The sequence below is a fragment of the Chroicocephalus ridibundus genome, chromosome Z, assembly GCF_963924245.1.
Source record: "Chroicocephalus ridibundus chromosome Z, bChrRid1.1, whole genome shotgun sequence".
Lineage (NCBI taxonomy): Eukaryota > Metazoa > Chordata > Aves > Charadriiformes > Laridae > Chroicocephalus > Chroicocephalus ridibundus.
In genome coordinates, this window is record NC_086316.1 from 71,227,341 (window position 1) to 71,254,879 (window position 27,539).

General features: G+C 38.7%; 1 protein-coding gene across 1 annotated transcript in view; it reads left to right on the plus strand.

The window, feature by feature from the left end:
* TTC33 (tetratricopeptide repeat domain 33) overlaps positions 1–25,648 on the plus strand; it is a 40,966-nt gene extending 15,318 nt beyond the window's left edge. The window contains exons 3-5 of the mRNA XM_063320739.1: positions 6,838–6,919; positions 17,318–17,449; positions 22,545–25,648. Coding sequence (XP_063176809.1) covers positions 6,838–6,919; positions 17,318–17,449; positions 22,545–22,895 — 565 coding nt within the window. The 3' untranslated portion in view covers positions 22,896–25,648. The remainder of the gene's footprint in view (positions 1–6,837; positions 6,920–17,317; positions 17,450–22,544) is intronic.
* Positions 25,649–27,539: the final 1,891 nt, after the last annotated feature.

Below are 27,539 nucleotides of genomic sequence, written 5' to 3' on the forward strand. Positions count from 1 at the left end.
AATACTTGAAGCGTGGGTGTCAGGAGGACGGGGCCAGGCTCTTTTCAGTGGTGCCCAGTGACAGGACAAGAGGTAATGGGCACAAACTTGAGCATAGGAAGTTCCATCTAAACATGAGGAGGAACTTCTTTACTTTGAGGGTGGCAGAGCCCTGGCACAGGCTGCTGAGAGAGGTGGTGGAGTCTCCTTCTCTGGAGACATTCAAAACCCGTGTGGACGCGTTCCTGTGTAACCTGCTCTAGGTGACCCTGCTCTGGCAGAGGGGTTGGACTAGATAATCTCCAGAGGTCTTTTCCAACCCTAGGGTTCTGTGATTCTATGACTCTCTGCCATTTCTTATTAAAATTATTTACTGCAGTATATTCCATTCCTGGGTCTCAATAAAATAATTGTGAAGTAGTAGCAAGTGATTTTTTTTTTTTATGACATCACTTTCTCATATTGTGTGTGAGGAATTTAAATCTTATTCCCACATGAGAGAGATTGTCTCTGTCAGAGACAGCACCAGAATCCTGATTTTGTTGCTTTCACTCCTGGGTATTAATAACGAGATCATCTTTCTCCAGTATTGGATTTCATACCATTTCTTCGATGAATGTAGTTTCAAAACTGTATTTGCCCAATAGATGCAGTAATAAAAAGTGTCAATATTTACATGTGTGGCTGAAATAAAAATGAGGAAAATGATGAGTGGAACTTATGTTAAAAACTTGATCTTGTAGTTTAGCGTGGTGATAGGTGGTAATTGTTTTTGGCATGTGATGAAATGGTATTTCCCATCTGTTCTTCTGTGGAAGTTCTTCAGTGAGATAAGTCTCTTTGAAATATTAGTGTAGCTATTTAATTTTGTGGCATATTCAACTGACTGACTTAGAACAGCACTTTGTATTTGCTGCGTTGGAAAAGATTAATCTGTATAAATCAGACTTATTTTCACTATATGGACTACTAGCGTCCAGGTGTCAACAGCCTGATATTGAGGGGTCTGATATGTGTAAGAATAATAACTCTGATGAATACTTATCCTGTGATGTGCATTAACTGTGTGCATGCTGGTTTACCCCATGGTCAGCTGAGTGTCATTTACCAACTTGATGGGTAATTACCACAAGTTTGTTTGTGTTTCTCCCTCCTTTACTTCAGGGCGAGAACCTGGTCAGGTGCCATTGAAGAATTATCATGCACCTCTTTACCTGTGGTGATTAGCGTGGCCATACCTAAATCAACCTGTTAAATTAAAATGTTTTATTGGAAGTTTTAGTAGATGGTAAAGCAGTTGGTTTTAATTTTCTCCCTACGTTATCAGAAGTATTATATGCCACTTTATTTACCATAAAATAGCTATGCTTTTGAGCTGCAGTAATGATTCATCAATGGTGTCAGAATTGTCTGCAATAAAAAAAAAAAAAGTAGAGTTGCTGAGACTTCAAAAGAACACTTAATATTGTACTTCATGTGTTTAAAGACTTACCAGCCTTGTGAAGGTTACCGGTGAGGTTAAAGGTGCTGTATGGCTGCATAGACAAGAATTTTCTGTGCACACTTAAGCAAACAATCTCCTTTTGCCTGTTCCTGCACACCAGTCTTCTCTAGATGCTTCTATAAAGTACTGTACACTTCCCTCGCCAACCTCAGCAGGGGGAGTATTTTATTGTAAAAACCTAGCTGGGTTAGAGAACTCTGAACTTACTAAAAACAAAAAAGCCATGTTACATTAATTTCTCCTTTATTCTTTTTAGTTTCCTTTTTCATCTGTTCTTTGAATCTTTTCTCTCACAGTCCTGCCCTGCATCATAGGGAAGTCTGTTCCTGCAATCAACTTCTGTGCTTTTCATTTCTCTTTCCATTTTATGTACTCTTTATAATTACCGACTAGTGTTCTTTTTCCCTAGCTTCCACCGAAGTCTGAATTTGACCCTACACTAGACTAAAATTGTTCTGGCTGGTGTTTCTGGTGGTCACAGACCATTCACGTTTATCCTCTCTGATATGATATGAGTATTTGACAATGAGCCATATTCTTTTAAAAACGTTGTTTTCCTCTTCCCTCCCTTAGCTCTGTCTTACCATGTTTTCCCTCATCTTCCTGCAACATCTGATTGTAGGAATGTCCCTCCAAGTCTCTAAGAATTCCCAGTCTCTAAGAATGCCTTATCCTGTCTCCTGACACTGCTCTGCTGCTGTCCTGCAGGCCTGTCTCATTTGGTCTGAATTTGGTAACTATCTCATCTCTTCAGTATATCTTCAGATATATGCAGTGTCAGTCTGAGCCCTGTCTCAGTCTAGCAAGCCTGTCGGAGTAAAGCTACAGGACTCTAGATCCGGCATGATCTGCAGTGGTGGGTTTTAGTGTTACGTGTACATGTATGATTCAAAAAATGATCTCTGTTTAACTTGAACAGGCTTTGATGGTGGGATTTTGTTGTTTGTTTTTTGTTGGTTTGGTTTGGTTTGCTTTTTTTTAAACCAGAAGTCTCCAATTAAATATTTTTTGTGGAAATATGAATTTGTTTTAATGATTTTGTTTAAGAGTTCAAGAGATCGTGTTTTCCCAGAAGTGGTGTTGAAAAAGTAGAGTGAAAGCATGAGATGTTTGTTTCAAAAGTTTAGCAAGCGGTAGTAAAATGTGCCAAGTCTGTGTCATTCCCAGATGGTCAGTAGCACATCTGAAGAGTGCAGTTGCAGTACTTTAGGGGAGCTATGGGATTTCATATGCTGTTAAATAAAAATTGGCAAGATCCATCAAGTCTTCTACACTGAAGCCATCCCAGATGTATCCAGTTCTTAATAATTTATTCCTTTTTATGGCATTGCAATAAAGAATAGAAAATGATAATTAAATTCTGATTATAATTGTATTTGGTTTCTGTAATGAGGTGGACTATTTTTCTGAGATCACTCTGTGTAGATAAAATTAAATATACCGTATCTCTATACTCACATACATAGTAATTCAATACTTCAAAATATGATAGTCTTTTCTTGAAATGCTTTATATTACTGGAGTTTGGAAGCTTAGTTACAATGTATATACAGATTACAGCTTTACCTTTGCTGGAAATACTGATTTGATATTCTATAAAATTGAGATATGCCCATTGCTAATATTTTGTGACTTCTTTACTGCTACATCAGATACATTTTTATAGTAATTAAAAAAATTAATGGGTCTATTTGTTATAAGATTATATTTTGCTTAAAATTTATTTTCATTTAGACAAGACATAATCATATTTCATCTTAAATCACGTATCACTGAGGTTGCTGATGTCTTGGTATCATATAATCCTAAGGAACCCTAGGAGATTTCCTACCCCAACTCCTGCTCAAAGCAAGGTCAACTGGAGCAAGTTACTCAGGATGTTGTCCAGTTGGGATTTGGATATCTCCAGCAATGGAGATACATTTAAAAAGAATTTCCTGTGCTTCAGTTTGTGCCTGCTGCTTCTTGTCCTGTCCCTGGGCACGACTGAGAAGAGTCTGGTTCTTTACTCCCTGCCCCCCTTCTAAATTGGGTATTATTACACTTTGATAAGATTGCCCTTGAGCCTTCCATTCTCCAGGCTGCATAGTCCCATCTCTCTCAGCCTCTCCATATATGGCAGATGCTCCAAGCCCTTAATCATCTTCGTGGCCCATTGCTGGACTCACTCCAGTATGTCCATGTCTCTGTCATACTGGGCAGGCCAGAACTGGACCCAGCACTGCAGACTGTGGTCTCGCTAGGGCTGAGGTAGATCATCTCTCTGTCTGTTGATGGTGCTGAGGCAGACCAGGATGTTGTTGGGCTTCTTTGCCACAAGGGCACGTTGCTGGCTCCTACTCAACCTCTTGTCCCCCATGATCCCCAGGTCTTTTATATGCAAAGCTGCTTTCCAGTCAGTAGGCCCCCAGCCCACTGGTGCCTGGGATTAATCTCCACTTTGATAAATTTCACAGGTTTCTGAAGAAGGTTTATCGCATCGCCACTAGTGCATGGATATGCTATTTTTGAGTCTCATTTTTGTTTCTGAGGTGTTGTTTTTGATACAAGTTATTGTAATTTTTGAAGTGATAGGTTTCATATCCCTTTTTCTGAAGGGACGTAAGACATAGCAAATGGAATACTCTTTAAATATGCATTGATAAAACCCAAAGCAGATGTCATATTTGTATGGAAGCTTTCCTTTTCAAAAGTAGTTCTCCCTCCTTATACTGGTAATGGTACCGTACAGTTCATCTCAAAAAAGATACTGAGAGGCAGTAAAATTATCTGGTTTTAATTATTTATTTTACAACACTACCCCAGTGCTAGCTCACTTATTATTTCAGCCAAGGCTTATCGTTTTCATAAAGCATTTACTGGAACATTGACTTTATATCTGTATCTTATATTTCCAGGCAACTTTTTCAGTAAGGTGTTTGGTATTTAATACAGTATATAATCTTTTCCCTCAAAAGAATGAGGTAGAAAATTCTTTGATTAAGAGATTATAGAAAGGATTTTTTTCCCAAATTTGTGTTACTAGAAAAAGCAACATGGCTCATTTTCTCTTAATAAGAATGATGTCCTTAGTTTTTCCTGGAACAACAATGGAAACTCAGGAAGCTCTTCTCCTGAGTATTTAAAAGAATCGAACAGTCATGTTTTATCAGACTTTCTTCTTAAGGAAATATATGCACTGGAAAGATCAATATTTCACAGCCACGTGGATATCTCCAAGCTGTAAACTAGTAGTCAATGGTCAGTCTTTTCAAGCAGGCGGTTCATCATTTACCTGCAGATAAATCTTCCTTCTCCAGCCCTTTTCTGTTGTGTTCTCAGTCTGGAAAAGTGGTTCTGACATTTCTGCCTTGGATCACACTTTCTGAGGATCCACTGATGTGGATCACACACGTCACTGCTCTTGGATCACTTTCTGAGGCTCACAGGCAGAGTTGAGTAAATTGCATACACAGAGCACATGTGGCACAGCATTTCTGTGAATGGACAACTTCTTTTCGTAGAATCATAGAATGTGTTGAGTTTAAACATCATCTAGTCCAGCCCCCCTGCAGTAAGCAGTGACATCTTTAACTAGATCAGACTCTTTTCCCATGGCCATCTTTATTCTGTTGGCGGGCTGTTGACAAATTGGTAGCAAAACCCAACAGAATTTGGGGGAATATTTGCTTGTATTTGGTGCTCCCGTTAGAGGTAGCCTGTTCTTGCTGAGTTTTTATCCCATTGAGATGGACACTTTGAGCAACGATGTCCCCTCTGTAGAAGTAAAAATGAAGATTCCTGAAATGCAGCTTTTATATCTTGTATCTTTCTGTTTGCACAATGACAGTGTTGTTCCTCCCTTTCTGGTTACTGATGTTACTGTATTTGCTCTGTTTTCCAAAATCATCTTTTTCTAAACTCCTTTGCTACACTCACAATATTGCACCTTGCTGCATGGCCAGGACACCACCTAGCTGAGCTGAGGACATCTGTTACGCATATCGGTTTTATTGTGCCATGTCTGTCTAGGTCTTGAACAAAATCATAATGTTCTACTCAAAAAGTAGTTCTTGCGAACTGAATGACAGCTTAAGGCTTCTGCTGACATATGTAGAAAATGTGGTGATGTTTCCTTTAGTGTGAACACCTGCCCATGGGGAATGAACTGAGATTGCAAAATGCACAGCTGGAATCTAAACTTTGAGGAAATGCAAACATTTATTGAAACATCCTTTGCTTAGCACTCAAACAACATACTTATCAGTGTAATTTGAAAACTAATAATACCTGAATCACAATGAGAGTTTGACTGAAGTTGTATTGCTTTTCCGATCTATTCTTCTATTCCCAATCAGAACTTTCAGAAGCCTTCATGTGACTGCTCTGGAAAACCTGGAGGTGTAATACAAGCCAGGGGACCAAAAAATGGGGAAGGGAAAGGGAAGGAAGAACGGGGAGTATGAGAATGTAAAACCTGTTTAGTATGAAGTGCATCTGAAAATTACTTTAGTAATTGTATTGCGTGTATCTATCAAGAGTAACTGCTTTCATATCTGCAGTGAAATTAATCTAAATATAAGAGTTCCTACACAGTTCCGTAGCAAAAGTGGATTTTGAAACAGATTCAAAGAACTTGTGTCATCCCACAGACTCGTTAAATGTTAATCTGAGGCCACTTTTAGGGCTGGAAGACTGCACCCCTGTAACTGCGTCTTATGCTATTACAGTTTTTCGGTATGGTTCAAAACCCTCGTATGCATTTGTCCAAGTTTTACCTCTTTGTTCAAGACAAAGACCTACTTTTTATTGGTTTTGTTTGGTCAACTCTTCTGCAACATATTATGAAGGTACTGTATACCTTCCCAAAGCTGAGCGATTTCTGTTTACTTTCAACTTCCTTCTTATATACCAAAGTTACTCAGGTGTCCTTCTTATCTTACAGTACAAAAAATGCAGGAGAGAAACTCCTATGTTTCAGCCTTTTTAGACTGAAAAGAAATTTTAAATTATGACAGTAACAAGGCATGTTGGGCTCAGATCATATTTCTTTATGCCTTACTAAGGATGATTTTGACAATGAGGGATGTGGATTCAGTTCAGGATTTCTAGTTTTAAGTCGTTGCTTTGCCATAGGTCTCCAATGTTGATTTGTAAATTCACTTTTGGGCCGGTTGTACTTAGCATCCATTTGGTCAGAAGAACAAATAGCCAGTACCTGAAAACAGTTCAGCGTGTCTTACAGGGAAGTGGTTAGAAAAATCATTAATACTAATGCGATGCTGTGGCACTTTATTTGGGACAATGTCAGGATATAAATAGAAATATCTAGTATCTTTAAATATAGTGAGACTGTACTACTGTTTTAACTACAGGTACCGAGAGGCTATCCACAAGTTTGATGAAGCACTTCAGTTAACTCCAGAGGATGCTACGCTTTATGAGATGAAATCGCAGGTAAAGCATGACAATTCTTTATCAGTTTAGAAATTAAAAAAACAAACATTGTGCTTGTGAACAGACACAGTGCAACATTGTGTAGTTGTTGTGCTCATAAACTACAGCACAATTTGTTTCATTTTTCCCAACACAACAGGGTATCTTTTAACAGAGATTAAAATAATGCTATTATCCCATAAAAATCACAATAAACATCATCTTTAGACATGAATTAGGATGTTACAATGTGGAAAAAGCAACTGAAATACTAAAAAATTGTATTGAGAGGAGCAAGGAGAGCCTTACTGTGATAAATTAGCAAATTTGACCATTAAAAATCTGCCTCCTCTTTCTAAAGATTTGGCTTAATGCTTTTAACTTTAAACAGGATACTGTATGAAAAAGATATGCTCCAGTCTGTTTTCCTATTAAGTATTACACAGATAAATTAGTCTTGGAAAAGAGCGTTAAACAGGGTATACTTATGATGTCGATTTCACCGAGCCTTTATTTTAAAGCTGTTTTGAGGAAAAAGTCTTGCAGCCCGCAATGCCTCACTAAAGTTATGAGATCAGCTTGTAATTTCAGTGTGTCCTTATGTGGCTTAGATGGCAAAAGTGCCAGGATACTTTATTTTGTTTAGATTGGGAAGCTTTTGTCTCTACCTGTATGCAAAGGTACAAAAACAGTTGTTTTTTTTTTCTGTATTAAATAAAAATGCTCTTCTGCAAAAATGATTTTAATTTGGTTTGAGGATGAGAACAAGAAATGTATGGCTTCTTTCAAACAGCTGGACAGATTAGAATGGGAAAAATTATTTTTAGGAAGGCAGCTATTCAAATATGGCTGCAAAATACATTGTTTGAAGTTTGGAGAAAGGAAAAGAGAAAGTAAAATCATGGTTCTTGAGTGTGTTGCGTAAATTTTAGGAATCTTGCTATATTGTTTAGTTTTAAAAATATTTGTTGTTACTATAATTCTTTTATTGTATCAAAAATAAAACACGACCCTCACCCCGCAAAAAAACCCTCCACAAAACCTAACACAAAACAAACCCCTCCAAAAAACAACAAAACCCAAGAAGCAAAGCTGGCTATTTTCCAAGGTGTGGTGGCTGCTCTTTTTTTTCCTGGATGCTGTCATATCTCCTCCTCACAGTCATGTTGCCTATGAAATGAAGAAAGTTTGATTCTGCAAAAGAATTAATTGAATAATCATAAAATCATTTCAATACAGTAATGCTAAAGGAGGCTTTTGTTTTATGTAGCTGCAGAAGGTTTAGATCTTACTTGATTTTGCATTTGGTTTGAGAAGTACATTATAGCTGTAAAGGTTTTTCTTCCTGAATTATTTGGGAGAATTGTATTGGTGGATTGCTGGAGGGGCTGGACAGGAAAGCTGGAGGAGGACTTTTTGCAAGGTTATGTAGTGATAGGACGAGGGGTAATAGTTTCAACCTGGAAGAGTGGAGATTTAGATTAGATACTAGGAAGAAATTCTTTACTCTGAGGGTGGTGAGGCAGTGAAACAGGTTGTCCAGGGAAGCTGTGGATGCCCCATCCCTGGAAGCATTCAAGGCCAGGCTGGATGGGGCTTTGAGCAGCCTGGTCTAGTGGGAGGTGTCCCTGCCCAGGGCAGGGGGGCTGGAACTAGATGATCTTTAAGGTCCCTTCCAGCCCAAACCATTCTATGATCTTTCTAGCCTAGTATCCTGACAACTTCCAACAGTGGATGGCTGAGAAAAAGTCATACAGATGGTACAAGCACATAGCAGTACTTCCCCCGAGTTACTTTTCCCAGCCTCCTGCAGGCACTGGCCCTGGGACTTCTCTGTGTTTAGAAGTGCTTGAAAGATTTTTCTTCAACAAATTCGTCTCATTGCTTTCTGCTCTCATGTAAATTTTTAGCATCTGCAGAGCTTTGTGCCAAGGAGCTCCAAAGCTTTCATAACACACTATTGGAAGAGACAAAATAATATAATTCTACTTTAATTAGCAGCTTTACAGATTATTGTGTGGTTTTTTAACTTATGTAGCTATTCATTTGTACATTTAATTTTTAACTCCACTAATAAAGAAATTCTGTTAAGATGTGAAAATGGTATTGGTCCTATATTTTTTTTTTTTTTTAACTATAGTATAGAGATTGAACTCTGTTTTGAATAAAACAGACCACCTAGCAGGATTTCGTCTAGGTTGGAAAGAAGTGGTTCATGTGCTGTGATGCTGGCTCCTTAACACAGGGTGTTTTGGAAGTAGCCTTTATTTTGCCATTAGAATTACTTCTTTTTGACTTAAGAGAAAGCTGTTGAAAAGGACAGTTATGCTCAGTGGGACAAATTAGTGAATAGCTCTCTTGTAACAGTTCTTTATTATCGTATTATCTGAATGCAGGAATTAAGCTAGCTCTCCAAAAGTACTCTATTTAATGGAAATTATGCTAAAATTAAATATTTTCACAGTGGAAATAATAGGAGAACAGGGTTAGCTTACCAGGATACGAACTATGATGCAGAGACTTATGCAAACAGATGCTTACTACGACATCCTTCAATCAGTGCTCCAGCTGCAATACCTCACACTGAGGGGTGGTTGCTTACTTGGCACCCCAGTCCCTGTGTTTCAGCTAAACGGTGAGTTGGAGGAGTAAGGTACACGGCTTTCCTGCTGACCAGGATGAGCTGAGAAACCAGCTGTGTGACACTGACTCATCTTGTAAAATGTCTTTGCCTGTCTAATGAAACTATTGGGGAGTAATAAAAGCTAAAAGAAGATTAGAAACCCAGGCCTTTGCTTCCACCATACCTTTGCTTCCTGTCCGGAGGAGGAGAGCAGTTGTACTGTTTCTCTTCGGTTTGACTTTCTGATATTGCATAACACCCCTGTTACACTGTGAATGAGAACACGTGAGAAGTTTATGTACAAAATATGCATTTATAAAATTATTTCTTGGATCTTTTTAACAAAACCTCTGATGTTTAAATGGGTGACATCTCTTTAGTACATGCAAGTAATTATTACAGATGTTTTTTGCAGTATGACTTATGCTTACTGGAAGCAGATTAGCATAATGCGTAATTTGATATCTTCCTACTTTTAAAGGCACTAATGTGAGTTGTAAAAATCCATTTTTGCCAAAATAGGAATATGTAATTCATTCCAAAAATATTGTGGTTAATATTTAAATGATACTGTCTTAAAGCTGACCATATTATTCCAATTCAGCATACCAGCACAGACACTGCAGCTATTACTGTGTAGCTAAATGAGAAAGTTTTGGTGGCTCCAGATTTGGAAGAAAACTGTACACCAGCAAGGGCTTGACCAGCATTGCCTCTATGACAATCTGCCTGTCTTGGTATGTGAGTCACCTATTAGAGGACGTGATTCACGTTAAGAATGACTTTGTGTGATATGCAAAGATTCTTTATGGTCTATACTAATTTTTTTTTCAGTGAGGAAAAATCTCCTCATGAAGTAATTTCTTTTGAGAATGAACATTGGGTGGAGTGTCTTGCACAGGCTTGAATATCTGTATATCCTGTTACATTTATTAAGATAATCTTATGTTGGGTTATATAGCAGCTTCCCAGTTCATTAATATATCCTTTCTCAGCAGCAAACTTAACATTTTAAATACCCTGTTGCTTAATATGCAGCTCAGATAAATATGCTAATGACACAGTGGGAATCTGTAAATATTTATGGTAAGTTCTTAAAGATCGGTATTTTAACAGATGTAGGACAAATGTCTTTCAGTATTTCTGGGGGGTGGAAATAGTGTTTAAAGTTCCCAGTTGTCAATGACATTTGCAAGAAGCGTGTTTCCAGGAAAACATATGGGAATTGTGGAATTGCTCAACTGCTTCAAAAACCCCATAAAAGTTGATGAGACTTTTTTCCCTTGCTCTCAGCTACTCTTTGATCCATTTAAAACAGATTATTATGGTGCATGGAGAGGCTAGGGGTGCACTGAAACTGTTCTTTGCATGCAAGATCTTTCAGTGTCTGTACTTGATATTCCATTACCAGCCTAAACTGCTCTCCCATTGAAAGACCAGTGAGTGGCAAGTAAATGTTTATGCAAACAGTTCATTTCTATGATTTTATTTAAAAAAAAAAACCCAAACCAACAAATCTTTAAAATAAATAACAACAGCTTAGTGTTGATTATGATATCAGATAAGTAGCATTGTAAGTAAATTGAAAGGAGTGTATGAAGACTACCTATATTAATTAAGTCACTAAGATTGAAATTCATTGGAGGCTAAGTTTCTTAAACATTGACTGGATTGTTTTATTGCTGTTTGAATTACAAAGGTGGAGGAACAGGCTTTGAGAAATTCTTTGAATTTGGGTCTGAACGTTTGTGTGCTGGACCACATATGACTTTCTTGGGTGAAGAGAGGTATTAAAGGACTACTACTACTTTGTATGCGTGTGTGTGTGTGTATATATATATATATATATACACACATATATACCTGTAACAAACTCTCTTGGGAATCAGGCAACTCTGCTTTTGTACACCACTCCTGAGAATTTACATGGTTCATGTCGCTCATCCAGTGATACTTCCACCTCAGAGCTCAGATAACGTTGTCAAACACATGGTGCAACTATGACAGGATTCCTAAAGTACACAATACAATTGTTTATAAATGTTTTTAGAAACAGTAAATACAAATGTAAAAAAAAAAAAGTCAGGTTTATCTCCATTTAATAAGCTTTTTGGATGTTTGTCATCAGTTGACTAAGGATCTAGTTTCTGTGCATCCCTGCATCCTTGGTTTCTCAATTTGCATTCATTGAACAGGACTGGGATTTCAGATGTATGTGTCTCTTCCTTTTTTTTTTTTTTTTTTTTTTAAGGCCAAACCCTATTATACTCATATCATAATCGTATTCAAATCATTCAGTTTCCCTGTCTTGAACTCAATGAAGAAATAATATCAACTTCCACCCATCCCTGTTCCTGCTTAAGAAATTATAAGGTTCCTAAGACATAACTGGACTTACAGTCACAAGTTTAGGTTATAAAAAAATCACCTAATAATTGCCGATCATTTTTAAATATTTGTTTGTTTATTTGTTTAAACTGGGATGTAAGAAGAAGAGTTTACCTTCAAAACATTGATGTAAATTCCAGACAGCTACATAGCAAAAAGCATTGCTGTGTGGTACAGCGGTAATTGTTTTACAGCATGGATAAATGTAGACTGCTTATGGGTAGGAAGAATTTTATTCATCAGTGTTTTGAAATGGGTTTCTGGATGGAATGGGGTCAGTTTCACTGGACTTGGAATGTATCTATATATAGTGATTCAGCTTCAAGCCAGTGAGCTCATCTAAAACCAGGACTTAGTCAGATTCATAACACTTCCAAAATAACGTGGGTAGGACAGGATGGGTCATTCTGCTGCATGGATATTTTATACTTGGTCAATCTCCTGATGAAAGTTGCTATGTTTAATTGTTTTCTTTGCCACTGAGTTCTTCTAATTCTTCTTATCTGTCCCATAGTTGTTTTTTTTTTTTTAAAAATTAGATCTATTAAACTAAGTCATTGTAGTGACATGGATGTTCATTGTTGTAATGCATGTGATAATGGTAATTAAGTTCTGAAAATCCACCTCCTGAACATCTTTGTAAGACATTGCCCTCTAGTCATTTTTTATATATATGTGCGTTGTCTTGAGTTGTGAGAGTCTTGAGATGTTTTTTCTGTTTTATAAATTTTTTCTTTCTAATTGTTTCATTAGTTTTAAGAATGTTTTCTAATGAAGTGCCATCACTATAATTGGAAAATAAATCAAATATGCAATGAGATTATTTAACTGTGAACCTTGAGTGCCATCCTGCTAATGAAGTTTGCAAAAGAAAATTCATCTGAGAAATTAATTTGAGAGCAACAGGAAAGGAATAGAATCATAGCCTGTTAGCTCTTAAAAGGGTGTTCATAAGCAAACACATACATCCTCATCTTTATCTTCGGTGATTCTGGCAAAATAGCCCTTTTCTGTCAAAATTGCATCAAGCTTGCGTGAAAATAGATTAAAGATCTATTTTTCAGGTAGGATTTTCTCTTTTATGAAGTTTTCCCCAGCATAATTTTGATAAGTAAAAGCTTAATATCTTCATACTCTCAAATGCAAGGTTATATTTGTCCTTTTTCTGAATGCCTGGCCATCTAAAAACTGTTAAGTTGATGCTAAAACACTAAGGAAGGGGCATTTAAATGGACTTTTCAGTGATAGATAGTTGTCTGTGAAGCATCATGCTATTTGTCTGGTCATTGAAAAATATCCTAGTATCTCTAAAAAGTAAACATCTGTTTAAAAAAGAAATATTACTTGTGAGTATGCTACCTTATTATAATGGTTTGTGACCTTTTTAGAATAAGCTTGTTCCTGCTTTTACTAGCAATTCGAATGTTTTGCAGAAAGTAACTAGTGGAGGGTGATAATTATCTCTGCTGTCAAAAACCCCCCCACCAAAACCACACTGAAATCGATGTGAATGTAATTTGAATCAAAAGAGATTGCAGAAAATTACTGATGAGTTAATGTAATTGTATGCAGGTCTGGACTGATGCTGATGATGGCTTGCAGTTCAGAGTCAATTGTCCTGAAGTAGTCCATAAAACATTAAAAGAGGGTCAAGAGTTTGTTGTATTAAGTACAACAGAGCTCCCAACGAGAAACACTCCCCATGCAGAGTTCACTTTATGCTTTTGAAGAGAACGTGCTTATTTCAGAGTGAGCTTTTGGGGGTGTATTCTGTTTATTCTATCTTCTACAGAATAACTATTTCAAAACAGTTACTGAATTTAAATGTCTTCAGTGCAAAGAAACTTATAAAGGAAATACATTACTGTGACAATCAGATAAAATTGAGCAAAGGTAAGAGCAGCAGCAAGCATTCTGGTCAGATTGGGTGTAGGGACTGCTACTGGCTTCCTGGTTCATGTTTCAGTCACACATCTGAATGAAGAAATACTTTCCTGATCAGCTCAAGTATTTCAAGCATATGGGCTGAAATGAAAGAAGACCTGGGGGTGTCTTTCTAAGAAGCAGAAAAATAGACCATTATGTTGATGCCATGTTGGAGCAAATAAAATAAGAGTAAACTATTCAAAAAGAGGTAAATAAAAGGAAACGAGCAATATAGATTCTTAAAACGAGAGGAGAAAATCAAGTTCTATGCAGTAGAAAGTAGGAGCAAGACTTTGAACAGGACAGTGATTGTCTAATTTTTTATTAAGTCAAATGGACTTCAGTCCATTATGGTGTGGTATGTAGCGATCAAGAAAACCGACAGTAAAGAGAACATAATCAAGACAATAAAAAACAGTTTTGCAGATAGCAAAATAGCCTTGCCGTCATACAAGGCATAAGCGTAGGCTAAATTTATGTGAAGGAAGAGAAAAATTCAAAAATGATACTGTTGTGGTAATGACAGTGCTACAGATAAAAGAAAGTAAGATGATTTGGGAATGAGGCAAGGAGTTCAGTTCTAGCTATGTTTAAACTAGTGATGAGTTATGCAAGAAGATCTGAAAGGCAATGGAAGTATTTCAGAGTAGCTGCATCCTAGAAAATAAGCCTCACATCTTTCCATGCTGAACTCAAGATTATTATATTATTCAAGTATATATAAATCCTTGATATAAATATAACAGTATATATAAATATAATATATAAATACAACAGTATATGTTGTACAGGAAATGCTATCTGTGGAATTAGCAATATGATTGTGAGTTTTTGTCAGGATGAGAAATCTATGTTTTGTTGAAGGCTACTCATATAATTCCCATGATCTACTACCTGGCTTCCCCCTTTTTGAATGCACCCTGTCCAAGGGGCACGTGTGTGAGGAGTGACAATAACCCTTTGGGTCCTTACCATATTAGTGGAGACCACACTAGACTGTCTGTTACGGGGGGATGATGTACATACACATAGGTTTGGTGCTTGATGTGACGGTGTGTTGAGCGTGTGACAGGCACGTTGTACGACAAAGGGGGCTACCGCACACATGCTTCCTGTCTGGCTTTGTCTTGTCTGTGTGGCCTGTCCCGGTAAAAGGACTAAGCACCTCTTGTCAAACCTGTGCAGAAGAAAACTTTATGCTAGCAGTGTTGTTTTTTCTCCTTTTTCAGCATGGCTTTCCAGATGTAGAATAATAGAGTTTTTGCTGGTTCAGTTTTTAAGTAGCAGTGGTATCTGCCATGCAGAGGTATTTTATTAAAGTGATGATAATGTCACAGGTAGTGTAACCCAAGGTAAGGCTGCACACATTCAGGTCTGCCATTGTGTGCTCATTTTGATGATCTCTTCACCTGAAAACAAAAGTGTAGGAAAATAGTGTGCATTAACAAGTTTATTCTTTTATAATTACTGACAAGTATATCTGAGTCATTTTCTTAATAACTGAAAAAAATGCCACCTGTGCTGACAAAATGCATATACATTCGTAGTGGTGTTTGTTTGTACCTTGAAAAACTGATGCCATAGTAGTAGGAGCACAGTAATTACCACCATGATCTGGAAGAGTATTTTTAAAGCAACTGTCTAAATTAGTACACACAATGCTGACAAACAGATGAAAGTGGAATAATTGTCTTTTATTAGTGAGCTCACAATTCACTAAACGTCATTAAAAACTACAAAAGATTTCTTAAATACTTATGTAGAAGTTCTGGAATTATGTTGCAGTAGAAAGTACTGGTAAGAAATACTGAATGCTCAGGGCGTATAAAAATGTTCAGGTGAGTGTCTACTTGGATTTGTTTCCTCTTATGAGATCAAAGACATTAATAGATTAATGTAAAAGCTGTCTGATAGATTCAGAATCACTTAGTCTTGGTAGGATATATACCTGTCCACTTCCAAGTTTGATTCCATTCACAGATCTGCAGATAAGAGAACGTGTACAGAAAAATGCAGCTGAACTGAAAGTTTTGGAAAAATACGTAGTATTCATACCAAACTTTGCTTACAAAGGATGGTCATTGAGAACTGTTAAGGAAAAAAGGAAAAAGGACAGGACATACAACTATGGGGGGCTTTTAAAAAGATTTTTAGGTACTTCTAAATTCCAGTGTACAGCCTATTAAATCAAATTTAAGAGAGAACCCATAGGCCTAGTCTTTGGAAAAAATTTAGTCTTATTAAAACCGTGGGAGTATGGATCCAAGGGACTTATTGGAAGCTATGCTTCGTGTGTTTCTTGGGTACAGGTTTACTTTCTGTAGTAAAGCTTTTTTCTTTTTTTTCCATGGTACTCATCCCAGTGCTGTGCAAGTACTTTATGTTAATAAATACTCAAGATTATTGCATTTGAATCCTGAATCCACGCTCATATTTATCTATATAATATATTGTAGAACAGTAAAGTTAAATAAATGCTTTTTGCACTTCAGCAGTAGTCCTAATATGTTCTAATATTATTCATGATGCTTGCAGGTCAGTTGGGATGAAAGTGGTTGCCCACACATGAGTCTTACTCTTGTGGTTGACATTCTCATCATACTATAGGAATGTGGTTGTCATTTGTTTCTTACACTGGTATCTATCACCCTAGCATGTGGGTGTCTGAAATCATGATCTCAGAGTGATGCAGGTCTTCAGGTAATGTGCCAATCTCATGGTGGTCTTGGAAAATTACAGCAAGGTTTGAGACATGTTATGTATTGTTGAGTATGATTTATAGGCTTGGTTATGGAGATTCAATGCAAGGAATAGAATACTATGGTGACAGGCTGACACTAAGCTGTACTGCTGAGTAAAAGAGATTTCCACATTCGGAAACCACTTTTTTTTTTTTTAAGTGTAGGTGACTTAATGTCTAAGTTAGGTTTTGCTGTTGCAGAATGATTACTCTCCAAATACAATAGTAATTGTTAAGGGTTGTTTCCATGCTGAATTGCCAGGATTTTTTCTATGATTATATCATGCACACTGTAACTGAATTTGGTAGATTCCACTCTTCTATTAAAAAAGAGAAATATAACCCAGGATTTTTTCAACGATACTTGCTTATTTATTGTATTTAATTCTCAATGTGTTTGTCCTTCAGTGTATTCTGTTAGGCTTTTACAGAGCATGGTGTTTGTAGGGAGGAAGGGAGAGGGAGGGACATCTTCAGAAGCAATTAATCTGCTTCTGATGAGTTGCTTAAATAGTTCAGATGAATCATCCTCTATCGTAACCTGTTGCTCTCACCTGTTGCAGTGATTCTGGGTGACTTGCTGTGATCAGACAACTAACTTTTAAACTAGAAAAAGCTAGGTGAAATGAACCTGTCCTTAGTTATTGAAATAATGGTGGTTGCCTGGGTAATCCCAGAAAACCTAAATCTGTTTTCAAATTTTTTTATTCCTATTCCTCTTATTTTTCTTTTTGTGTCATAGGTCCTGATGTCTTTACATGAAATGTTCCCAGCAGTGCATGCAGCAGAAATGGCTCTCCAGAGAAACCCACGTTCCTGGGATGCCTGGCAGACTTTGGGGCGTGCCCAGCTTGGATTAGGAGAGATAGCACTGGTAGGAAAATGGACAACATTAATATGCTAAACTTGTAAAACACATCCTCTGAATTGTGTGTGAGAGAATGAAAGTACAGAAATACCAAGATAACTGAATATCCTTATGTAACCTGAAAGTAAGCAAGGGAAAAGGTTGTTGTTATTTATGTCCAGTATTCCCTCCACTTTGTTGTTTTTCACAAATGCTTCCTGTGTGGTTTTGTTGCCAGGCTTGTGGAAGACCAGCCTAGCTCAAAGCCTTTTGTGTTATATATTGTATTTTTGTGGCGGCCTTATGCAATGTAATAATTCTGTTGACATAACTGCACATACTACCTTCTGGGTACTGTACTGCTACAGTGCAGCTCACCATAATTTAAAGATGAAGGTACTGTGAAGTCCCAGTTGATATTCAGGCTCAGTTTTATACATGCCTGCTAATAAAATTCTATTATCTTGTTTTATGTGTCTCCTACACTCCTGCTTCAGGTGCAGCAAATCATGTGTCCTCATTCCTGCTTCCTTCTGTCTCCTTGACCCCAAATGGAGGCTAAAGTTGCTTCTTTTCTTACTAAGACAGCAAAAAGGCTGGGAAGTTCTGTACCAGCTGGAGTGCATCTTTTCTCTAGGTTCAGCTGTATGCTGTGGTGCTGTCATGGCTACATGATGTGATGCAAAGGGGGACTCTTCCCGTATCTCATATCACTCTCAGCGTATAGGCTATACGCTGTAAATAATGCAACATATATAGTGTAGAAGTTTTCTGCTGGTTAGTGAGGCAACATAGTGAGTGAACTTTTAAATTCAGACACATTCACAAAAGTCCATTAGAAAAATAATGCAATGTGAGCTCTCGGATAAAAAAAGATACTGGTTTCATTTTGATGCAGCCCACCTCTCTGGGGAACCTGTGCCAGTGTTTCACCACCCTCAACATAAAAAAAAAATCTTCCACGTATCTAGTCTGAATCTGCCTTCTGTTAGTTTAAAACCATTACCCCTTGTACTATTGCAACAGCCCCTGATAAAAAGTCTGTCCTCGTCTTTCTGATAAGCCCATTTTAGGTACTGAAAGGGTGCAATAAGGTGTCCCTGGAGCCTTCTCTTCTCCAGACTGAACAACCCCAACTCTCTCAGCCTGTCCTCATAGCAGAGGTGTTTCATCCCTCTGATCATTTTATGGCCCTCCTCTGGACCCACTCCAACAGGTCCATGTCTTTCCAGTGCTGAGGGCTCCAGAGCTGGACGCAATACTACAGGTAAGCTGTCACTAGAGCAGAGTGTACGGTGACAGCTCTCTTGACCTGCTGGCCGCGCTTCTTTTGATGCAGCCTGGGATGCGGTTGGCTTTCTGGGCTGTGAGCTCACATTGCTGGCTCATGTCCAGCTTTTCACCCACCAGTAACCCCAACTCCTTCTCAACAGGGCTGCTCTCAATCCTTTTATCCCCCAGGCCATATCAATATTGGGGATTGCCCCAACCCAGGTGCAGGACCTTGCTATTGCCCTTGTTCAACCTCATGAGGTTCACGTGGGCCCACTTCTCGAGCCTGTCCAGGTCCCTCTGGGTGGCATCCCGTTCCTCAGGCTTGTCAGCTGCACCACTGAACTTAGTGTGGTCCTCAAACTTGCTGAGGGTGCACTGGATCCCACTGTCTATGTCATTGATGAAGATATTAAATAGTACTGGTCCCAGTATGAGCCCATGAGGGACACCACTTGTCACGGATCTCCATTTGGACATCGACCTGATGACCACCACCCTCTGGATGCAACCATCCAACCTCATCTACCAGACAGTCCACCCATCAAATCCATACCTCTCCAATTCAGAGAAAAGGATGCTCTGGAATACCATATCAAAGGCCTTACAAAGTCCAGATACATGATGTCCATAGTTCTTGCCTTGTACACTGATGTAGTCACTCCATCAGAGAAGCCCACTAGGGTGGTCAGGCAAGACTCGCCCTTGGTGAAGCCATGCTGGCTGTCTCATACCACCTCCCTGTACGCTTTCTTTGACCTTCCTTTTCTGGCTGACATATCTGTAGAAGCCCTTCTCATTATTCCTTGCATCCCTTGCCAAGTTCAGCTCTAGCTGTGCCTTGGCCTTCCTGCTTGTCCCTGCCTGTCCCTGCTTCCACTGCCTGGGCATTTCCTTCTTGCCCTTTAGTTTGACCTCAGGTCTCAACTCAGCCTTACAAGTCTCTTGCCTTCCTTTTTGGATTTCTTACACCTGGGGATTGAGAGTTCTTGTGCTCTCTGGAAAGCATCCTTAAAGATCTGCCAGCTCTGTTCTGCTCCCTTGTCCAGGGAGTTTCCCAGGGGGTCCTATTGTCTGACTCCTTCAACAGCTGGAATTTTGCTTTCCTAAAACTTGGGGTCCTGACTTTATTCTTCACCTGACCCATATACCTCAGGACTGCAACCTCCACCAGTGCATGATCACCGCAGTCCAGGCTACCTCCAGACATCACCAATTAGCGTTGGTGACCATCAGGTCCAGTAACGCACCTCCTCTGGTAGGGCCATCTATTATCTGGCTTAAGGAGTTATGCTCAATGCACTCCAGGAGTTTCCTGGATTGCCTGCAGCTCGCCGTGCAACAGACAGCAGATGTCAGGGTGGTTGAAGTACCCCAGTAGGATGAGAGCCTGTGAGCGCGATACCTCCTGTGGCTAGAGTAAGAAGGCTTTGTCAGTAGCCTCCTCTTGATCTGGTGGCCTGTAGTAGACACCAGCCACAAGGTTACCTTTGTTGCCTTGGTCTCTAATTCTTACCTACAAGCTTTCATTGTATAGTGACAATTACTAGGTCCATGTGTTATAAAAACATGTTATAAAAAGTGAAGTCTGATCAAAACTGCCCGTCGTATTTAAAGACTCTGCAAATAAGCAGAAGGGATTCTGCTCATGGGACAACTGAAAGGCTGTTTGCTACAGAATACCCTATAGTGATATGAAATGTAAAATATTTTTAAAATGCAAATTCTTCAAAGATTAAAATTCCACAAGTGAGAACACCTTGCAGTAGATTTTATACTAGTCTTCCTTACAGAGCAAAAGCAGATATGTGACTACATACTGATTTAAAATCCCACAGTCCTTAGGTGCAGGGTCTCTAAGACCATAGCTGCCCATTAAAATGAGGCTAGGAATATCAAGTTTATCTAGTGCCACCACATTTTCCTATAATGCCAGACAGGCAGTTGGAGAAGGAGGCTTAGATGTCCGTCAGGGGGAGAATTAAAAGTAGCACTGCTATTTTCTTTTCTTCTGTCCTAACAGAAATTAATAGCTGTGGAAGCAGTTACAGTGGCAACATGAAATTTTATGTGGATGTCAATTCTGTATTTTTCAGTATCACAGTGATGCTTTAAAATTAATCCCTCTGATCTTTTGCTTAAAATTTACTTTATTATTGTATTTTTATTATTTATTTATAAAATCATCACATACAGGATCTTTTTTCTAATAGATTTACAAAGATGATCGTTTTATGCTATATTGTATAAATCATTTAGGCAGCTTCTAAGCTTATTAAATTTTACCTTACATGTAATTATTGTATTTAATGTTGTTTATTGTGCATGACCATAACTATATTGACAGGTTTCAATTAGGGAGCCTCTTTCATGGAAAGCTTAAAAGCCAATAGTGTTTGTTTATATTTTGTTTTCAACAGAAATACAAAAAAAGGGGATTTAGTATTTATTTGTAGCTAATCTATCCCTGTAAATGAAAGGCTAGCAAAGTTGAATAAAACAACACTCTTGCAAGAATTAAACTGCACTTCTCCTTCTGTTTAAAGTTCAGCATGCTCCTACACTTCAGAGCTGGCTGTGGACCAATAATAAAGTATTATGTTTTTTTTCCTGGAACTGAAAGACTGCCTATTACAACAACAGTAATACTGATAGCATAATCAGCATTTCCTAAATCTGATTTATATCTCTTGTCTGCTGAGTTCACGTCATACAGAGTTTGTATATTAATCTGTGCCAGCAGAAGGATGAATTGGCAGTTTCTGTCAATGCAGATGAAATGTTGTGATTCTTCACATTAATTTGCATGCTGTAAGTATTTATAAATTCCAACAGGATATGGAATTCGATGGTTGTTCATATGTCTTTGAAGTCTTTATATGCAAGTTGCTAGGACTCTTCCCAAATATAATCTAAATCCATATTACCACTGTTTTCCCACCCTACAGGAAAGCTTCTGTACAGTGTCACACAAGAGTTTGTCACTCGGGTGGCCATTCCATAACTGACCATACAGTCAAAAATATGAAATACACACTTGCCTGTGTGTACATACACATAAGTCTGTACTTTTTCACTGTTAATATAACTATAAATACAACACAGTTGTAATTCTTGGTCTAGCATTTTTCCAATGTTTTAGCAATCCCTTCTTGTTGCCAAATATCACATCTACTGAATTAGATGGTCACCTTTTTTTTATATTCAACAACTTCTGTGTTGAGTATTTATATTTGTGGGACTTTTCCCAATTGAGCTGAAAGGCAGGAGAAACAATATCAACTACACTTACTTGTATTAGTATTACATTATTTATAAGATTATTGTAGTTCTTTCTTAGAGCAGCTCCAAGCTGGGAGTTTATTTGTCAGTTTTTGCCTGCTTCGGTAAGCGTGTTACAGAAGCTTGTCACGGGGCTAGGACTGCTGTAGTATTAGGTCTGTTTGTGAAATTACTACATGCTAATTTAAAAGCAGCAATATTAGTGATACTTCAAATCCCAGTCATTCCTTTTCTTTGTGTTCATTAAACCACATCTATCTGCTTTTGCTTTCCCATACCTCTGATGATAGGAGAAAAGGGGGATAGAAAACCATCAAAACACAGATTATTTTTGCTTTTACCTTTATAGGTATGTTTTTAGGTACGTTTTATGCGCAGTTGTTAGGGGGTGATGCTGCTATTGAACTTACATCTGAGGGAGGATGGTTGCACTAGAGACAGGCTGGAGTTAGATCACTTTTGTCTTTGCTTGAATGATGTATGTATTTTTTTTGTTGTTGTTGTAATTTCAGTGATGAAATAGGCTTTAAAGCACCTAATCCTTGTGTCTTTTCTTTTCTGTTTCTAGGCAATCCGAAGCTTCCAGATGTCCTTACACATCTTTCCAATGAACCCTGAAGTATGGAAAGAGGACCTTTCCTGGGCAAGAAAACTACATGAGCAGCAGAAGGCAACAAAGACTGAGGCGGTGCAAGCACTGGCAAACGAGAAACAGCTTGCACAAGAATCAATCCCAGACTACGACTTTGAAAGTGATGAAATTGTGGCAGTCTGTGCTGCCATCGCAGAGAAGGAGAAGGCTCTTCCGGCAGCTAAAACAGTAGTGATTGTGTCTGCTTCAGGCACAGTAGAGACTGTTACTGAGAAGGAGAATTGTCCTGCAACTCCTGATGAAACCCTTTTCATCAGAGCCCGATAGGGTAGCCTTAGAGGCTGCCACGCTGTTTTAAGAACTGATGTCATTTATTGTATTGGGCTTGCTTTGGTTTTGTTTTTTAAGCAGTGGGAGGGCCTACAAAAATTGACAAATTGGAAGTTATTTTTCTTTTGTAAATTCAAAAAGCAATGACCAGAGTTGTTGTTCCATCCATATTTTTGGAGAAGAAAGCCAGGAGCTGATTCTAAAAATCTTATGCACAAATGTAATTTAAAATGCTTAACTACATTCTAACAACTGCTTTTATCTTTATGTATTTCATAATTTTACAAGTTAATGTCTACATCTTCCCAGTAATTAATAAGCTTTTATTTACACTGTAAAAAAGAAAGTTTTAAAAAAATCTATTTCAACCCTTACTTGTTAACATTATTTATCTTCCACTTACAGTGTGAGCTGTTCTCTGTTATCAGAAGTCTTTGTTTTCATCAAGACTACTTTTTCTATGAGGAAGTTTCCTGTGAAGCAGTGATGGATTGTTATTTTGCTTGTGTGTGTGTGATAGATCTGGCATATGGTTTTGTCCGCAGGACACAGGTATCCAGCGCCGTGTGAGCGGTGCCGCCCGGGGGGAGCGGGACAGAAGCCGCTTGGAGCGGGCTGGGGGGGGGGAGCGGCCGTTCCGTAATCTGTTCCGTAATCGTGTTTGTATATTCCTCTGTCCGTGTTGTTGTTGTTGTTTTCTTGTTCCCCTTGCTGTGCTGTTAAACTGCCTTTGTCTCAACCCCAGAGTTTTGCCTTTTTTTCTTCTGGTTCTTCCCGTGTTGGGAAGGCCCCAGTGAGCGGCAGGTGGTTTTTTGTTGCCGTCTGGGGCCAAAGCACGACAGGTTTGTAATCAAGTGAAATCAGTGGAGACCTGTATGTTGCTTTCACAGGTGAATGTGTTAAAAGCTTTCTGATTAGATGAAAGGAAACACTATAGCAAACACCCCTGAGTGTTTAGTTATTACTAAATGTTTCACCAGGAGAAAGAATATTCAGCTGAGACTGAAACTGGCCCGTCCTTATCTTGAGTGCTGTGCTACAGACATCACCAAAAGTAAAATGGTGGGAGCTGGAAATATGTATGTCTGAAGTGTATTGCGGTCAGCCTTTTCTTTCCTACTGAGGCTAATCTGATAAAGGGCGTCAATTTGTTTTTCCTAATTCTTATGACCTGCCATTTAAAGTGTGTTCTTAGTGAACCAGTTTTTCAGGACAGCATTGCCTGAGTCTCCCTTTTTATCGTTTTCGGATTTTGGATGCTGTGGTGAGTATTCACATTGTGTTAACTTAGAGGCATAAAGTAGGAGATTTGTTTAATGTTCGTCTTTCTTTAGGGGAAGGTGGCTGTTGGTCCTCGGATGGGCAGTTCAGCGAAATGAAGTCACCCTGCTTCTTTGATGCGCTCTGTGCTGAGACTGCTCTCTTTTCACTGTCTCGGTGACATGGTCACCTCCTAACGGGACTGGAAAAAATAGTCAGCTGAGGAATTCCTGGGGAATTTAGGATTGGGAACACGTCATTTCTACTTTATAACATTTTGCATGATGGAAACATTTGAGTAATAGTTTTGTAGACAAGTGAAACCTTTTGAAGTCAGTCATCTTTTCCTTTTTCATATCTATTTTCAAAATAACACATTTTAAAAGGAAATAACATCGCTCAAGAAACAGTGATTTTTGCAACAGAAAGTGTATTGTAGAAAAATTTATGTCAGGTCATACTTTCAGTTGAGTATCAGAGGACGCTTACAGTCTTTTTGTTGAAATTAATTATCCCTTTCAAAAACTTAATTGCTGTGTTGTACTTACTAAGTTTTCATCAATTTGCAAGATTCTTCCTGAGTGTATTTTTGTGTATATGTGAATTTTTAGATCTGTGCTGTCACGCACGCACACAAAAAATTTACACTTTTTAACATCTCCTGAGTATTCAGAATAATTATAATTACAGCAACTGAAATATATTAAGAAATATAAAACTTCACCATGCTACATTTTTATTTGTTCTTTCAGTTCAGAAATAGATCTTAAATGCTTACTGAGTAGGCATTTGGTTGAGATACAGCTGTTCCAGTTGTCCCAGCTGAAGAATTTCCTAATCTTATTTTTTTCATAACAACCTAAATAATACAATCTGTTGAGCCATAGGAAGAGTTAGTATGAGAAGGATTTGAGTAGATTTCTTCAAAGAAGGAACACTCTCTGGCTAGAAGAGGAGATGAGTGAGAAGCTGTAAGGTATGTTTTCATTTTGAAAGGAGCTCAGCTATAATCCAACACATCTCTTCTGTCTTTGCGCTTTATGCATGTGCCAGTGTGATGTATTTACTCGTGCAGGCAGAGCTGCCTCCCGGCTTTCAGAGGGACATGTTATCACAGAATCAGTTTCCAGTGAAATAATTACAGAACTCCTATTGGCTTCAGCCCTGCTGGGCCAAGCTAATGGAGAGCTGTGCAGCCACCACACCATCAGGCAGAACGGCTGTGCCAGGTTCGAGGGGTGTTTGTTTCCATCCCCTGTACTAAACTCGTTTTCCTTCTGATTAGATTAGGTTATGAATTCTAAGTATTGTCAGGACTGTGGTGTCTTGTAGAGCACTGTAGAGCAGATAAGTTCTTGTGACGCTGTTCTCTTCAAACTGGGAAGATGTTCAAAAATTGATGATTTCAACATTGTCTTTTGTACAGCATGCCGTGTTTTGCATGTATGGGATTTTTTGGATCTCTTTTGAATAAAAGAGTGACATCTCTGCTGCTTAGTGATGCATGTTTATTCTTTTGGTTGTAAGAAGAATGAGGGTTACCATTGACCATTTTAGAGTGTTACTCATTTAATCAGTTGGCTTCTACTGCCTCTGCTGAACATGGTAACGTGTTTTAGTGAAGAAAAAAATAATCTCAGGAAAAATGTCTAATAAAAGGTAGTGCTCAGTGCTTTTAAACCTCTTGGGGGTATCCAAATGAGGGACCCAAAGGAAAAAGCCTTTGTTATAAAAAATAGGATATCTATGAAGCACACTTTGCCAGCAGGAATTTATTTTTATTGATCATCACTAGTGGTAGAGGCTGCAGTAGCTTCCATGTGTTTCCCTTCCATATGAATCATACATTGAAGTGCTGAAGTGTTGCAGTGTCATTAAAGAGGAAATCTCAGCAACAACAGTAGGTTATGTGGATTAATTTTGCTTAATTTAAAATCTACAATTAAACATTTAAATATAATTTTTCCCTTTGGAGCCCTTTATATCCAGTGGAAAGAAATACACAGCCTCAGAGAGCCATTCACTTGCCTTCTGTTAGGTAAGTATCTTAGCATGAGCTGAATCAGCCTCCCAAGGTGCCTAATTATTTCCATTGACTACAGAGGAACCTGGAGGTGACTGACTGGCATTAACTTCAAGTGCTGAAACAGGGCGGATGAATTCCGCACTTATAGATGGAGATAAGTGTCTTTAAAAAACTAAACATAGATTATACTGAGAGAGCATAAGTCCTTTCTGACAATCCTAGAGGCTAAAAAGTGTGGATCAGATAGCACAACAGTGACTCTAATTTGATAATTCCCTAAGAGATTGGATTTTAAAAATAGTTATGGAGGGGAACAACGCAAGTGTAAGAGTTTCCTCTACTCTTCTAGTTCCTGAACGTTGTCTTTGAGTATCTATTGGTGTTGGGGATCAAGATGAGCAAGGTAGCATTGGAAACTTACCTGGGCATAGAAGATAAGTGCTCCCCAGATCCTCAAACCAAGAGGAAGGAGGTAAGAACCAATATTGAGGGCAGGTGCTCTCTTAGTTTATTTTGAGGTCATATAATAGCTATAAGACTATAATAAGCGTAGTTATAACTGGGGCACAGGAAAGCAGAAGCACGTGGGCTTGGTTTATTGGCAGGTTGCAGACACCCTGTGTTTATTGTCGGTCAGTATCATGTTAACATCATGTTCTCAAATGGATTGGAGTCCTTGGCCTGTGGTTTCTTCAGAGAGGGCTACTATAGAAGTGGGAGGACCTTATGAGCATGGATGATGGCTGGATCCTGCCAGATGTGCTGGCCTGGTTTTGAGGGCTGATTTTCTAAGAGCTGGAACTGTAGGAGCTATAAGGATTGTAGAGGGTAAATGATCAAAGGGAAAGATTAGAGGTGGGGAATGCATTGACTATTTGGGTTCAGAAAGCAGGTGATTTAGACTTCAGTTGGTTTCCAGATCCAGTAAAGCTGGCAGGTCTAGAACAAGGCCTAGTAGTGGAAAGGTCTGGTGGTATTTAGTAGCTCTAAAGGCTGAACAACCCCAGCTCTCTCAGCCTGTCTTCATAGGAGAGGTGCTCCATCCCTCTGGTCATCTTAGTGGCCCTCCTCTGGACTCACTCCAGCAGGTCCCTGTCCTTCTTATGTTGGAAGCTCCAGAGCTGCACACAGTACTCCAGGTGGAGTCTCCCCAGAGCAGAGTAGAGGGGCAGAATCACCTCCCTCGACCTGCTGGCCACGCTTCTTTTCATGCAGCCCAGGATGCGATTGGCTTTCTGGGCTGCAAGCGCACGTTGTGGGTCATGTTGAGCTTCTCATCCACCAGCACCCCCAAGTCCTTCTCCTCAGGGCTGCTCTCAATCCATTCTCTGCCCAACCTGTATTTACGCCTGGGA